At 51.5% G+C, this 13,024-nt stretch overlaps 1 protein-coding gene across 4 annotated transcripts in view; it reads right to left on the reverse strand.

The window, feature by feature from the left end:
• Traf3ip1 (TRAF3 interacting protein 1) overlaps positions 1–11,752 on the reverse strand; it is a 52,044-nt gene extending 40,292 nt beyond the window's left edge. For all 4 annotated transcript variants that reach the window (XM_076866901.2, XM_076866900.2, XM_076866903.2 and 1 more), the window contains exons 1-7: positions 11,557–11,752; positions 8,301–8,369; positions 7,715–7,876; positions 6,703–6,846; positions 6,167–6,613; positions 3,199–3,270; positions 2,082–2,157 (exon numbers count right to left, since the gene is read on the reverse strand). In XM_076866901.2, the coding sequence (XP_076723016.1) occupies positions 2,082–2,157; positions 3,199–3,270; positions 6,167–6,613; positions 6,703–6,846; positions 7,715–7,876; positions 8,301–8,369; positions 11,557–11,679 (1,093 nt within the window). In that variant the 5' untranslated portion in view covers positions 11,680–11,752. The remainder of the gene's footprint in view (positions 1–2,081; positions 2,158–3,198; positions 3,271–6,166; positions 6,614–6,702; positions 6,847–7,714; positions 7,877–8,300; positions 8,370–11,556) is intronic.
• Positions 11,753–13,024: the final 1,272 nt, after the last annotated feature.

Here is a 13,024-nt window from a genome sequence, read left to right on the forward strand (position 1 = left end):
TAGAAAACTCTTGAAGAGCACCCAGAAAGAAAGAGCCCACGGCAGAAGGCGGCCGTACACACAGACGAAGGACACCCTGCGTGTCAGAGATGGAGATGCCTCAGCTGTCAGCTCGGGAAACCCGAAGAAGCAACCAAGATCCCTTGGATTAGGATGAGCAGCAAGGCTGGAGTTCAGATAGGGAGAGCAGTCAGTGAAACCAACAAGCCACTAACCACAAGGGGGGAGACAGCATCTCCAAACACGAAAACAGACACCGACTGAGCCACCACGTGGACAGGCCCTGCAGACTGCAGCTGGAGGCAGCCACCCTCTGAGAAGTGGCTGCTCCCTTGCAGGAGGCTCTTGAGTCATGTGGCAATTTTAAAATTCATCTGAACAGATAAGCAAGTAAAATGGCTTAAAACTTATCTGAAAAGAACACTGACAGGAAACAGTAGTAAAACAGAGACCAGTGAAAGTGGAAAGCGAACAAGATCCCAGACCTTGACGGGTGCAACTAAGCCATCAGGCAGAAAGGCACCCTTAATTAGCAAGTGATCCTGGCACAGCAGGCAAAGAATTCTAAAAAAATAAGTCAGCGCCTTGGCATATGCCAGGAATGAAAGTAAGAGATGAATACGAAGACTCAATGTTAAAATGTATGCTAAAACACAGATCTTCAAGTCACAAATCTTTACATAAATTACCAAAAGCTTCAAGCACATAAAAATTAAGCACTCAGGCAAATCCAAAACCAAACTGAACCTATTTAGTACAAATGAAGCGCAAAAATATAAAAAACACACTTACTTAAAAATTGGCTGAGGTCCTTAACATACAAAGAGTTCACACAAAATAACAAGAACTCTTGCATCTCCAGACAGTCAATGAGGAATCAGGAAAGAACAGACAAATCCAAGACCCCAATCAAAACTAGGGAGACACATGAAAAAATGCAATCTCACTAGGAATTAAACTTCCCAATTTTTTGTCTATCAAAATCAGAAAGCCTTGGGGCTGGGGCTGGGGCTGGGGCTGGGGCTGGGGCTGGGGCTCAGCAGTAGCGCACTTGCCTGGCATGTGTGAGGCAGTGGGTTCGATTCCTAGCAGCACGTATAAATAAATAAAATAATATCTATCAATAACTAAAAGTATATTAAAAAAAAATCAGAAAGCCTTGCGGGGCGCAGTGGCACCCACCTGTAATCTCAATGGCTTGGGAGGCTGAGACAGGAGGACTGCAAGATCAAAGCCAGCCTCAGGAAAAGCAAAGCGCTAAGCAACTCAGTGAGACCCTGTCTCTAAATAAAATACAAAACAGGGCTGGGATGTGGCTCAGTGGTCGAGTGCCAGTACCCACCTAAAAAATCAGCCTTTAAAACTGGAGGGTGGGCAGAGGGCACCTATAGAGGAGCCCCGTGCCAGCGCTCACTCCTCTGAGCTGGGACAGGGCACCACCGAGAGGACGTCCCTAGAGCATCACTCACTGACTGTTGGGAAGGGACAGATCTTATGTAAGTTCACTTCTGGATAATTCCAACTACCACGCTGTCCCACACTAACCTACAGGATTCGGGAAAGCGTGGGTTTCAGAAACCTCTTCTGCTCTTCAGAGCCTCCAGCAAGAGCAGCTCTGGCCAGCACAGCCCTGCATTCCCTGCCTCTCTGGTCCTGCTGCTGGTGTGTCACAGTAACGTTCCGTTTTCAACCAAACCCCAGGCCAGACCTGTGAGCGTAGCTTTCTGCATGAGTCCAGTGCTCACTCCTGCTATTTTTAAACACAGGCACGCACGTCATCTGCCTGCGTGCTCTTCACGCCCAATGGGAAAGACAAGAGCCCTGCAACCCGACGACCAACACACTCTCTGGAAAACGAAAATCCAATCACCCCTTTTAAGTTCCAGCATAGGTCTGTAGCAAAAGGGGCGGCTTTGCCCTGAGTGGTGTGAGTTCACACAAGTGTGTACACATGCGTTCTCCCCACTGTTTGTTCCCACGCACGGCAGACATGTGACCAGCCACGAGTCTGCTACCAGAGAGTGGGACGAAGGCAACAGAGCTCAGACCCACATCTGCAGCCACAGTCAGCTCGGCAGTACCTTCCACTGAAGTTTTGGATCGTCGTTTTGATGTTTTTGATGTCAATGACCGGGACGCTGTCGTGGAAATCTCAGCCTTAGACAGAAGAAAAGACAAAAATCAATGGACGCTTCACACAGCAATACCACCAGACTCATTGTTCAAGCTCTGCCCAAGGAAACCAAGTATGAAAACAGCAGCAGCAGCACAGGCTTTAGGGGACTTGCCACACGGTGCAGTTACGTGCTCGGGACCCGAGAGGGAGTCCAGACCTCTTCCAGCCTCCACACAGGCCTCTCTGTGCAGCCCTAGGCAGCTCAGCAATCTGCTAAGGGCGCTCGAGAAACACTGCCTGTCACACATGCTTAATGCCTGTCACAGTTGTCAGAGGACTGCAAGGCCCAATGCCCTGGAGGGCACTTGCGCACACTGAGATGCCAGTGGGACAAATGTGGGACCAGTGTGGGACCACCTCTGGACGTGCAGTCCGCCACTGAGACACTGCCATGTGACACACGACTGTACTGAACCACTTAAATGCATTTGTATGCCACTCTGAAAGTAAAACCTCTCACCTTGTGTTTCTAGAGAACACAGTGGGAGAAGGCAGCACAGCCCCCCACCCGCCCTCGGCATGATTCCACTCTCACGCCCTCTCCCCAGAGCAGCCCCGGTGGCCCCCAGCCCTCGTGTGGCTGACTCCATGTCCCTACTGTCAGACAATTATGGAAGTCAGCTAAGCTCTCAAGGGTCCCTTCTGCCAATTTCTACAGCATGGCCTCACGGGGACGACAGGCCACGAGCGGACCTCAGCCACAGGAAACACTGTGGGGTCCCAAGCGTTGTCAGGCCGAGCTGAGCGAGCGCCTCAGTGGGCCCTCCCTTCCCCACCAGCCCCCAACTCAGTCCTCTTCCCGACTCACCCCAAGTGCCCCTGTCACCACCTCCCCTCAGCACCACACATCACACTCACCAAAGGTGCAGGCCCAGAAACCACCCGACGCATGCCAGGAGGTATGCCACTCCACCATTCCTGAGACAGCCTTTCCCCAGCCACAGCCCCACTGGTCCAGGGAGGACACACATCCACGACCCAACTCCAGTTCACAGCTCTGGAAACTGCTGTTTAAACTCTACCTCTGTTTCTGCCTTGGAGTCTTTAAAGGATCCATCTGAAAACTTCTTAGATATCTCCCCTGAACTTGCTGACTGTAAAAAAAAAAAAAAAAATTTCCTTCAAATTTTGGAAATATTCACATCTGCAATACCTAAAAGCAAATCAAGCTCTAGTCCATGATACTGACATACAAACAAGCAACCCTTTGCACAGACCTGAGCAGCCCGTCCGGTCACCGCTGCTGGAACCTCAGTGCTCCTGGCGAGCAGCCCCGGGGCTAGGACACCAAACACTCCTGCCTGGCAGGGGACTACGCAGAGGCCAATTCCCCGACCATGACAGCCCAGGAGATGCAGAAATGGGATGGGATGAATTTAAACTCCAGGGCCCCAAAATATTTGTCCGTCTTCTGATATTTGAGCATCTTCTAATAACAGGGCAACGGAATGGCGTGACTCTTCATAAGCAAAGGCTGCAGACAGACAGTCAGGAAGGCACCCTCCTAAGCCACATGACTCCTGTCAACGCCATCTACACATCTGGACACAGGATGTCAAAGGACACCCGTTCAGTATTTCAACAATGAAACATGCTCTTCAGACAGACACATCAGATGGTACAGGTGGTCATCACCCAATGGTCAGGGGGCCCAGCAGGTGCCACACTCATGTGCTCACCATGTAGGGTGACATCAGGGGCTCATGGACGGCCAGTCTAACCTGGCACCTGGGCTCCAGCCACCACACCATACCCCCACAGCACTCCTGACTTCTCAGGATGCCTCCGTCTCTATCTTACCATCCTCCACACAAACCATGGGCAGGCCGGGTGCACACCTATAACCTGAGCAACTCACAAGAGGCTGAGGCAGGAGGATGGCAAGTTCCAGATCAGTCTCAGCAACTTAGTGAGACCCAGTCTCCAAAGAAAAATAAAAAGGGCTGGGGATGTGGCTCAATAGTAGAGTGCTTGCCAGCGTCATGCAAGGCCCTGGGCTAACCCCCCAGGACTGCCAATAAGATAAAATAAAAGAAAGAAAGAATTTGTCTGGGCAGCCTGCGCACTCCTGTTGCCCTCCCTCCAAGACAGTCAGGCTTTGGCCAGAGCGGGCAGTGATGTGGCAGAGCAGGACCTGAACTGCCATCTCCTGCCTCCACTAAGGACTGACATTCTCAGGGCCATTTTACAAGTCACTTGAACCAAGTTCTTTGAGAGGCACCTCACGGCAGCTCATACCTACATGGCGCTTCTGAACAGGAGACCTTGCTGCTGTTGTCCAGATCAGCACAGCTAACAAAGACGCCCCAGATTCACAAGAGCCAGGCAAACAGAATCACCTGAAAGACCTAAGCAAATCCACTTCACCTGACTGTGGTCTCCAGCCCTTCTCAATAAAACCATCTTTCCCACTTGGCTCTCACACATCCCAAATATCAGCCTACAAACATTTATCTTTAGAATTTTCTTTCTCTCTATTAAAGCAACTAGTCGCAGCATTGGCAATTTCGTGAACTCAATGTGGGAGGCTCTATCTGAAGACCCCAATTGCTGAGGAGGCTGTCCACTCAGGGGCTGTCTCATGCCCACAAAAAATATACCACAACATGCCAGCACCTACAAATATACCAGAACACGCCAGCTACAAAAAGCAGATCAGGACGAAATACTTTTTCTCAGGCTGCTAAAAAGTGGTAAAGAGGGAGGCTGCACTCTCACCCTCCAGGCCCCCCTCCAGAATATCAATTTCAAATACTAACAAAAACACATCTTTTTGGATAGGTGCCCCCTTGCTTGCTGCAGCGGGCAGAGAAAAGTTTATACCGACTTGCAAAGAAAAACCAGTTTACAGACTTCCAGCCAGGTCAGTCCTGTGGAGCCCACCAGGGGCAGGGATGCCCCAGAGGCAGCACTACTGAACAAGAAGGCCAGTGGGGGCAGGGAGCTGGAGGCCAGCACAGGCCTTGCCTCTCACTGCCCAGCTGCATCACCTGGGCAGTCCTAGAGCCAGGCCAGACCTCTGCCTCCCCTGCCAGCAGCCACAGACCAGACGACTGTCCTGTCTTCCCAGGATGATGTCCCACAAGAAGGGCATCTAGAAAGGCAACTTGCACATTTAGAAGACACAGTCTGAAACTCAAGGCTTCTGGCCAGATGTAAAATTACCTGAAAATTCCATTAAACAAGAATGACAGGGGCTGGGGCTGGGGCTGAGCGGTAAAGCACTCACCTAACACGTGTGAGGCCCTGGGTTCAATCCTCAGCACCACATAAAATAAATAAACAAAATAAAGTACTGTGTCCAATTACAACTAAAAAATAAATAAAGAAATATATATATATATAAAGAATTACAGTAACTTGAGGTCTTATTGTACCGATCTGCCAGTGTCCAAAAGACTTGGTGTCTCTACTCCTTAACAAACTCAGTAGTGCCCGAGCTCCAGCGACCACACGGCCACTGGCCCTGCCGAAACACCACTTCCAATGACACCAGGGACCAGCTCCACCAAACACAAGTGCAGGCCATGTCACAGAGGTGCAAAGCAACATATCTCGGCACATCTGGCACGATGACAAGGGCAACTGGGCAAATGAACTCAACCCCTGAAAACGGAATCAGCTCACAAAGAGCGAGCGCCTCGTGGTCTTTTCCCAGCTTCCTCCAAGCTACCTCCCGCCACCCCCAGAGCAGCGCTCCTCACAAAGAGGCCCAGGAAGGCCTGTGACTGACCTACCACCCGGGGTTCACTGGTCTGAAGACCCCATCAGCCCTGCCTGGTCCTCCGCTCGCCCTTCACCACACAGTCCTCTGGGCCCCCGGGGCCACCACATGCTCTTCAAGAATGGCCATGCGTTTAAAACCAGGCACCCTGGCAGAACCGCGACCTCACTGGGCTCCCACCAGGAATGCACAATTTTAAACCGCCATAGAAGGAAACCCTCAGGAACGGCCAGCTCCCCCAAAAAATCCAGCTCCCAGGCCGTTACCTTTCTCTCCAGCTTCTCCTGCTCTCGGTTCTTCTCCCTGTCGGGGTCCCTGGAGTGCTCCCCGTTTCTCGCTCTCCGCCGCTCCCGGTCCTTGCCCTTGTCGCGGTCACGGTCACGGTCGCGGTCACGCTCCCGGTCTCTCAGCCGCTCTTTCTCCCGCCCTGCCTCGCCCCTCCTCTCCCGCTCCTTGTCCCGGTCTACGTCTCTATCCTTGTTGCCTCTGTCTCTGTCCCTCTCTCGCTCCTGCCTGGCCCTGCTTCTGCTTTTCTCCTTCTCCCCTTCCCTGTACTTGTCTCTCTCCGCGTCTTTGTGTCGGTCTCGGTCATTGTCCTTCATCTTCTCCTTGTCCCTTTCTTTTTCTCTTGATTTGCTTTCTTCTTTCAGTTCTTCTCTCTGTTTTCCATCTCTGCTTGTACTTCTCTCTTTTACTTCTGAATTTCTTCTATCCTAAAAATATATGTATATATAAATATAAATGTTTTTACCCAAACTACAAAAAGACCATTTCATTCTTAAAGATGTGCCACTGCAGTCACCTCTCTGTCTCTGTGAGCTCTTGAGTCGTCTTCCCTCACATTCTTATTGTCCGACTCGTGAGGCTTGGAGGTCCGGGAGGCCCTTCCTCTCGCGTCCGCCTTCTCTCCAGCCAGAACTCTCCGCACTGCATCCTCGCTGGAGAGCTTTTTCCACAGGCCAGGAGGTGAATGCAAGGCAAAAACGAGATCAGCACAGGCAACAACACAAACACCAGCAAAGAGAGTTCATTCGACAGATTTTGTATGAGTAAAATTTGAATGAAATATTAAAAGAAAATGTCATTATCATAGACAAAGCCCTGTGTCTCTTGATCACCATGACTAATGATTCATCACTAAGTCCTGGTCCAGTCCCACCTATGCTGCCCAGGGTAGACATGAGTGTGGTTCAGGAGCAGTAAAGCTGAAAACCACACAACTCACAAACCTCTCCACCTCCTCTGGGATCAGGGTCCTAGCAGAAAGGGCCTTCAGAGGTGACTCGACCACCTCATTCCCTAAAAACTAGCACGCTCTGAGGCTAGGACACCAAGAGATGCAGCAAGCCCAGTGCAGGCCTGTGGTGCCTGGAGTAGGGGGCACAGGTGTGGTAGGCGAGGACGGAAGTTGAGGAGCAGCTCCTACAGCGCCCCTCGCCCTGGGCGGGTAAAACGCTGTCCTCAAAGGAGGCAGCACCAACTTCAAAAGACAGCTTCAGGCCGCCAGGCCAAAAGCAAAGCACCTACGAGGCCCCACATACTACAGAAAGCCTGCCATCCTGTGTCTTGCAGGCCCTGGCTCACAATCACAGAAGCTCCTCCTGCACCTCCAAGCTCCAGAATACGTGGGACCCAACTCAAAGTGCAGGGGTCAATGGGTACCACTGGAACTCCCCCTTAAACACCTCCCACGATATTTAAGTCACTCACTCCCCCTCCACTTCTTGCCACTCAGCGCTACTAAGTTTAAAATGCCAGTGCTACAGTGTCACCATGTGGATGCAGCACTTTCCAATGATCTGAAGCAGCATTACCTTGTTGATGCAGCACTTTGCAATTATCTGAAGCAGCTCGTTTGTTCTTTCAGGCTCGTGCCCGGCCACGATTCGGGCTGGTTTTGCCAACAAAGGCTCTCCTGAAACCATCATGACCACATCTATGGCCTTCTGGAGGAAGCTAATTTTTGCATCTTTATCCTGAAATGTTTCCATTTAAAATAGAAATATTAACATACTTCAAAGAGTTTTCATTATCCTCAGAATGTTTGAAAGACATGGGATAGATCCTCTTTATAGAAAAAGCAATTTTTAGATATATGACAAATTCAGAAATACTGACCTTTTATAACACCACAAAATTCATGAAAACTATTAAGTTAGCTGATGGGCTGCATTAACCTTTGAAATACTAATTCTGCTTTTCAGTTGATAAATTTAGCACAACACGCACTGGCCACAATCAAGAAGATGAAATGAGAAAGGTCCACGCCATTCGTGAGTTAAAGGGCCTCGTCTCCCCACCACACACAGCATTTTCCTCACACAAGGGGTAGCCGCAGCCTAAAACAATCTGTTCACTCAGGGGAAGGAAGGGAGAGGAGGAGCCCCCGCGCCAACCTACCTTGACGTTATCTGACTTCATCTCAACATCTGTGTAGAGGCCCTTCATGAACCCAGTGGTCCTAATCACCTTCAAAACACAAAAAAGAAATTCATGCACCTCCCAGAACATCCGCTGACCCCCCCACCAGCACCCAGGAGTCTCACTGTCCACTCTTGACAAATGTTTACGTCATGGGTGCAGGACGCTGTGACGCAGAACACAAGAAGGCCTCAGGACATCCTGGCTGCAATCACAAAGAGTACCAACACCCGGGGTGCCAGGGCAGCCCACAGGAGGGGAGGGCCCAGGTGCCAGGGACAGCTTCCCAGGGGAGACCAGACCTAAACTGTATCCAGAAGCTAACAGAAGAGCTGGGGCATTTAGGAAGCACTTGACCAATCAAAGAAATCTATTCCATGAGGGATGGAACAATTCGGATGGAATAAATCTTCTTGTTTGTGGCCAGAGCATGTTGTGCTAATTTATCAACTGAAAAGCAGAATTAGTATTTCAAAGGTTAATGCAGCCCATCAGCCAACTTAAAAGCTTTCACAAATTGTTTCTGTTGTATTATAAAAGGTCAGTATTTATAAATTTTCAAGGGATCCAGAGAAGTGTGAGACAGCAGGAGTCTGAGGCCTCCAGAGTCCTGCAGGGCCTGACCCAGAGGCTCTTTGCAACCACTTAGGGACACAAACTATGCTTACAAGACCGGGAAGTTCTAACACAGAGAGGCCAGGCCACTCTGAGCTTCACTGGAGTCCCCCAGGCACGGTGGCAGGAACGGAGACCAGAAGGAAAAGAAAGAACTTAGCCTGGGCATCCAAACCAGAATCTCCAGATGGGTCCTCCCCACTTCTTAGGATGGTGGGGTACCATGCATCTATGTCATCACTTCTGTTCTCCCCCTACCTCCCCCTCCCCCTCAGGCAACCTGAACCCTGAAATATCCTGGAAGGGCTGTGGTTTGCTCTGTCCCCCACCCAGCATCCTGGATATCTTAAGGTCAGAGTTATTAAAAATGTGAGGGTTACTGAAAAATCAAAACAATGAATTTTCTAAAAAATGAAACAGAACAGAAAATATCAGTGTGTCCTCCGAGGCCTGTAGATGTGTGTCCTAGGTCAGCTGTAGCTTTATTACTGTGAGTCAGGTTTTAAAAACCAATGGCAAAAGACAGGCCTGGGAGTCAGCCAACTACTGCACTGTTTTGTTTGGCTAGAATGCAGACTCTTAAAAGCATCCCACCCTTAATGTTCCTGACAACTGCTCACTTCTTCTGGGCTGAGGTTTTCCCAGGGTGCAGGCAGTTTAAACTGTGAGCAGTAACTGGAAGCAACAAGAAACAATGTCACAGAACCTTGCTTAACCTAATGAAAAACACTGTTAGTTAGCTTCAGCTCTATATTTAGACACTGACTTGAACAAGACATTCAGGGGCAGTAAGAATCTTCACAGGACACTCTCCACCCACCATCTAAAAATGCTTTTCAGCACATCAGCCATTCTAACGCCTTGTCAAGGAGGTGTCAGTGCATTTATCTTGACACCAAAAAAGAAATTAATTTCAGCATTAGAAAAAGTTTAGAAGAAAAGCAGACCTGCTCCCAAAGGAGCATATACCTTATTCCATATCTGCCTACCAGGCCACAGAGTGGATTCCTGCTTGAATGTTCCTCCTCCATCCCACAAAACACCCTTCGACCAACCAGGACATGGTCATTAAGCCCCACCCACAAGCTCCCCCAGGATGAACACACTCCCCTGTGGCACTCCCCTCTTCTCTCCCTGCCATTCCTTTTGGTTACCTGCAGCATTCTCACTGAAAGGTGCTCCCTAAGTCCTGAGAATGGAAGTATTCTTTAGGCTTCCTCCCCCTCAGAGTTTCTCTTCCCTCCAAGTGCCTTCCTCAGGTGGCCCTGCATTTCATGAGCTGCCAGGAGCAGCACAGGAAATGAAGTATAGCTTTGCAGCCTCAGCTCCAACAGGTCAGGCTGCAGGCAGGCCAGTTCTTCCTCGCTCCCTCAGGACCAGGGGATGGCACCTGCTACTTCACAGAGTGGTGGTGACACAGCACACTGCCTGGCTCCCATGGGACTCTCTACACAGCTGGGTTCCTTCCCCAAACACCATCCAGGACAGGCTGTAAGGACTGTGCAATCCAAGAGAAGGGGACCACCAGTCAAAACAGGAGTGTGGGTGATTCCTAGAGCTTTTCCGCATGAGCAGGTTTGGGACAGAGGCACAGGTTCCAGGAGAGTACACACCACAGCTGGTAGGATGGCCAAAATCAACAAGGAATGAGAATAAAGTTTGAGCGCCCTCACTTGGTGAGACTAGGAGCCCTGGGAGCGTGCAACCTGACCCCTAAGTCCCAGAGAGCACCTGGGCCCCTAAGCCCTCTGGTGCACCTTGAAATGGGTGCTGCCACCCCTTGAGGCAACACTCCTGAGTTACTAAGCACCTGGACAGACTGCCAAACAGTGATTGTTTGTTGTGCAATTTCTATGTACCCAGTGCAGCTCACCGGAGATGCACTAACAAATCAGTACCGTCCTGTCATTGAGAAATTCACCGTCCTTAAGTGAGAAAGTCACAGGGACAATAACCTCAAGTTAAAGCAGGCTGTGCAGTTTATCAGCAGATATCAAACGACATTTTTACAGCTTTCCTTTCAGAAAACCAATATATTTATTATATTTCCTACAACCAATATATTTATTCTCCTTCGTGTATTTATTAAGCATTCTAACTCCGGTGACTGCACCAAGCAGTCGTGAGAGACACTCTGAGGAGGGAGCCTAAAGAATAACTCCACCCTCCCAAGACTTGCGGAGCACCTTCCACGTGAGAACGCTGCAGGGCAACCAAGGGGAATGACAGGGTTAGAGGGGGAAGTCACACAATCGGTTCTGCCAGCAGAACCGCGAAGGGCTCTGAAGAGACACGCCTGTGGGTAGGAAAGTTAGGGAAGGTTCCCGGGCCGGGCGCCTGCGACCCCAGCTACCTGGGAGGCCGCGGCAGGAAGATGGCAAGTTCAGGGCCAGCCTGGGCGACTGGTCGAGGCCCAGTCTCAAATTAAACGTAAACACGGCTGGACGCGGCTCGGCCGGGGAGGCGCGCAGAGGCGCAGCGCCCCGCGTCCAATCCCCGGGCCCCCGAGGCGGGACCCCCCGCAGGAGCCCGGCCTGCGCTCCGGGTCGGCATCTCCCAGCGCGATCTCCCGGCGCAGCGCCCCCCACCCCCGGCCCGGCCCACGCCGCCCGGCGCGCACCTCCGTGACGATGTCGTGCAGGTAGCGGAACGGGGGCTTGCTCAGCAGCTTCTCCGTCAGCGGCGGCCTGCGGATCACCTTGCCCAGCGCCTCCTGCGTCCGCCGCACCACCGCCGAGTTCATGGCGGTGCCGCCGCGCGACTGCCCGCCCGCGCCACTCCGCCCGCCGGGTCCCCGCGGCCGCAGCGGAGAGCCGGACTCCCATCCCACAATGCACCGCAGCGCGCGCGGCGCCTGCGCGGCCCGCCCCCGGTCACCAGGGCTGCGCGGCCTTAGCAACGGACGCTCGTGGGGCCCGCCTCTCCCGAAGCCCGCCCTCATAGGCCCCGCCCCGGACGCAGCCCCGCCCACAGCCTATCCCTGACCGCAGCGCTCGCCCCGCCCACAGCCCCCTGACCCGCTTTGCTTCGCTGCCCGCTCCGCAGCCCCGCCCCTCGGCAGCGTAGCCCTGCTGTCCCGCTGCCCTGCTGCCCAGCTGACCTCCTGACCAGCCCGCTCTGCCCACTGGCGGAGGCCACAGTGGGCCGCCTAGCACAAGTGGCTCCGAGGACCCGCGCTGCCAGACGGGCACAGTTCAAGGGGAGCGGTAGGCTCAGGTGAATGGACGGGGCTGCGCAGAGTCCTCCCATAGAGACGAGGAGGCGGTGTCTGGCCCCTCTGGTGCTCGACGTGGCTTCTTGGGCAAGGGCTTGTTTTCTCTGACAATTCATTTCTGTCCCTATAAAGGAGGATACTAACGCGTCGCCCAGGAAGGTGAGGACTGCGTGATGTCCCCTGTTCCACCAGGCGTCTGATTCTGTCCCACCTCTTGTCCGACCCGCACCAACCCTCTCGGCAGTGCGGGGGCTCTGTATTCTGCGTTTATTCTTCCAGTGAATGCTTTTATGGCTTTTTAATTTACGTTCACTTTTTACCATTTTGCATACTCTTCATTCTTTGTGTAGATCTAGATTTCCACCCAGTGCGTACTCCTGTCTGAAGAACTCCTTCTTTAGTATTTATTTTTGCACCGTTAAGCTGGCAACTAATGCTTCATCTTTTACGTATCCAAAAATCTTTATTTCACCTTCACATTTGAAAGAATTTACCACGCTCAAATGGGGGGAGGATAAGGACTACCAGTCTCAAGTCAGGCTGTATGGCTTATCAATAAATACTAAACTGCATACGTTTTTTTTCTTCAGTACTGCCCCTTGAACTCAGGGGTGCTCTACCACCGACCTACACCCCCAACCCTTTATTTATTTATTTATTTTTGAAACAGTGTCCTGCTAAGTTGCTGAGACTGAACTCCAATTTGCAATCCTCCTTCCTCAGCCTCCACAGCTAAGTTGCTGGGATTACAGGCCTTCCATAACATACCCAAACTAAACTGGATTCTTGTAATTTGCTTTCAGGTCTCCCTACAACCACCTACAATAAATTCACCCTCAATTACTTATTAAATGTACAAGTATTAGAATTCTGA

The sequence above is a fragment of the Callospermophilus lateralis genome, chromosome 9 (genome assembly GCF_048772815.1).
Source record: "Callospermophilus lateralis isolate mCalLat2 chromosome 9, mCalLat2.hap1, whole genome shotgun sequence".
NCBI lineage: Eukaryota > Metazoa > Chordata > Mammalia > Rodentia > Sciuridae > Callospermophilus > Callospermophilus lateralis.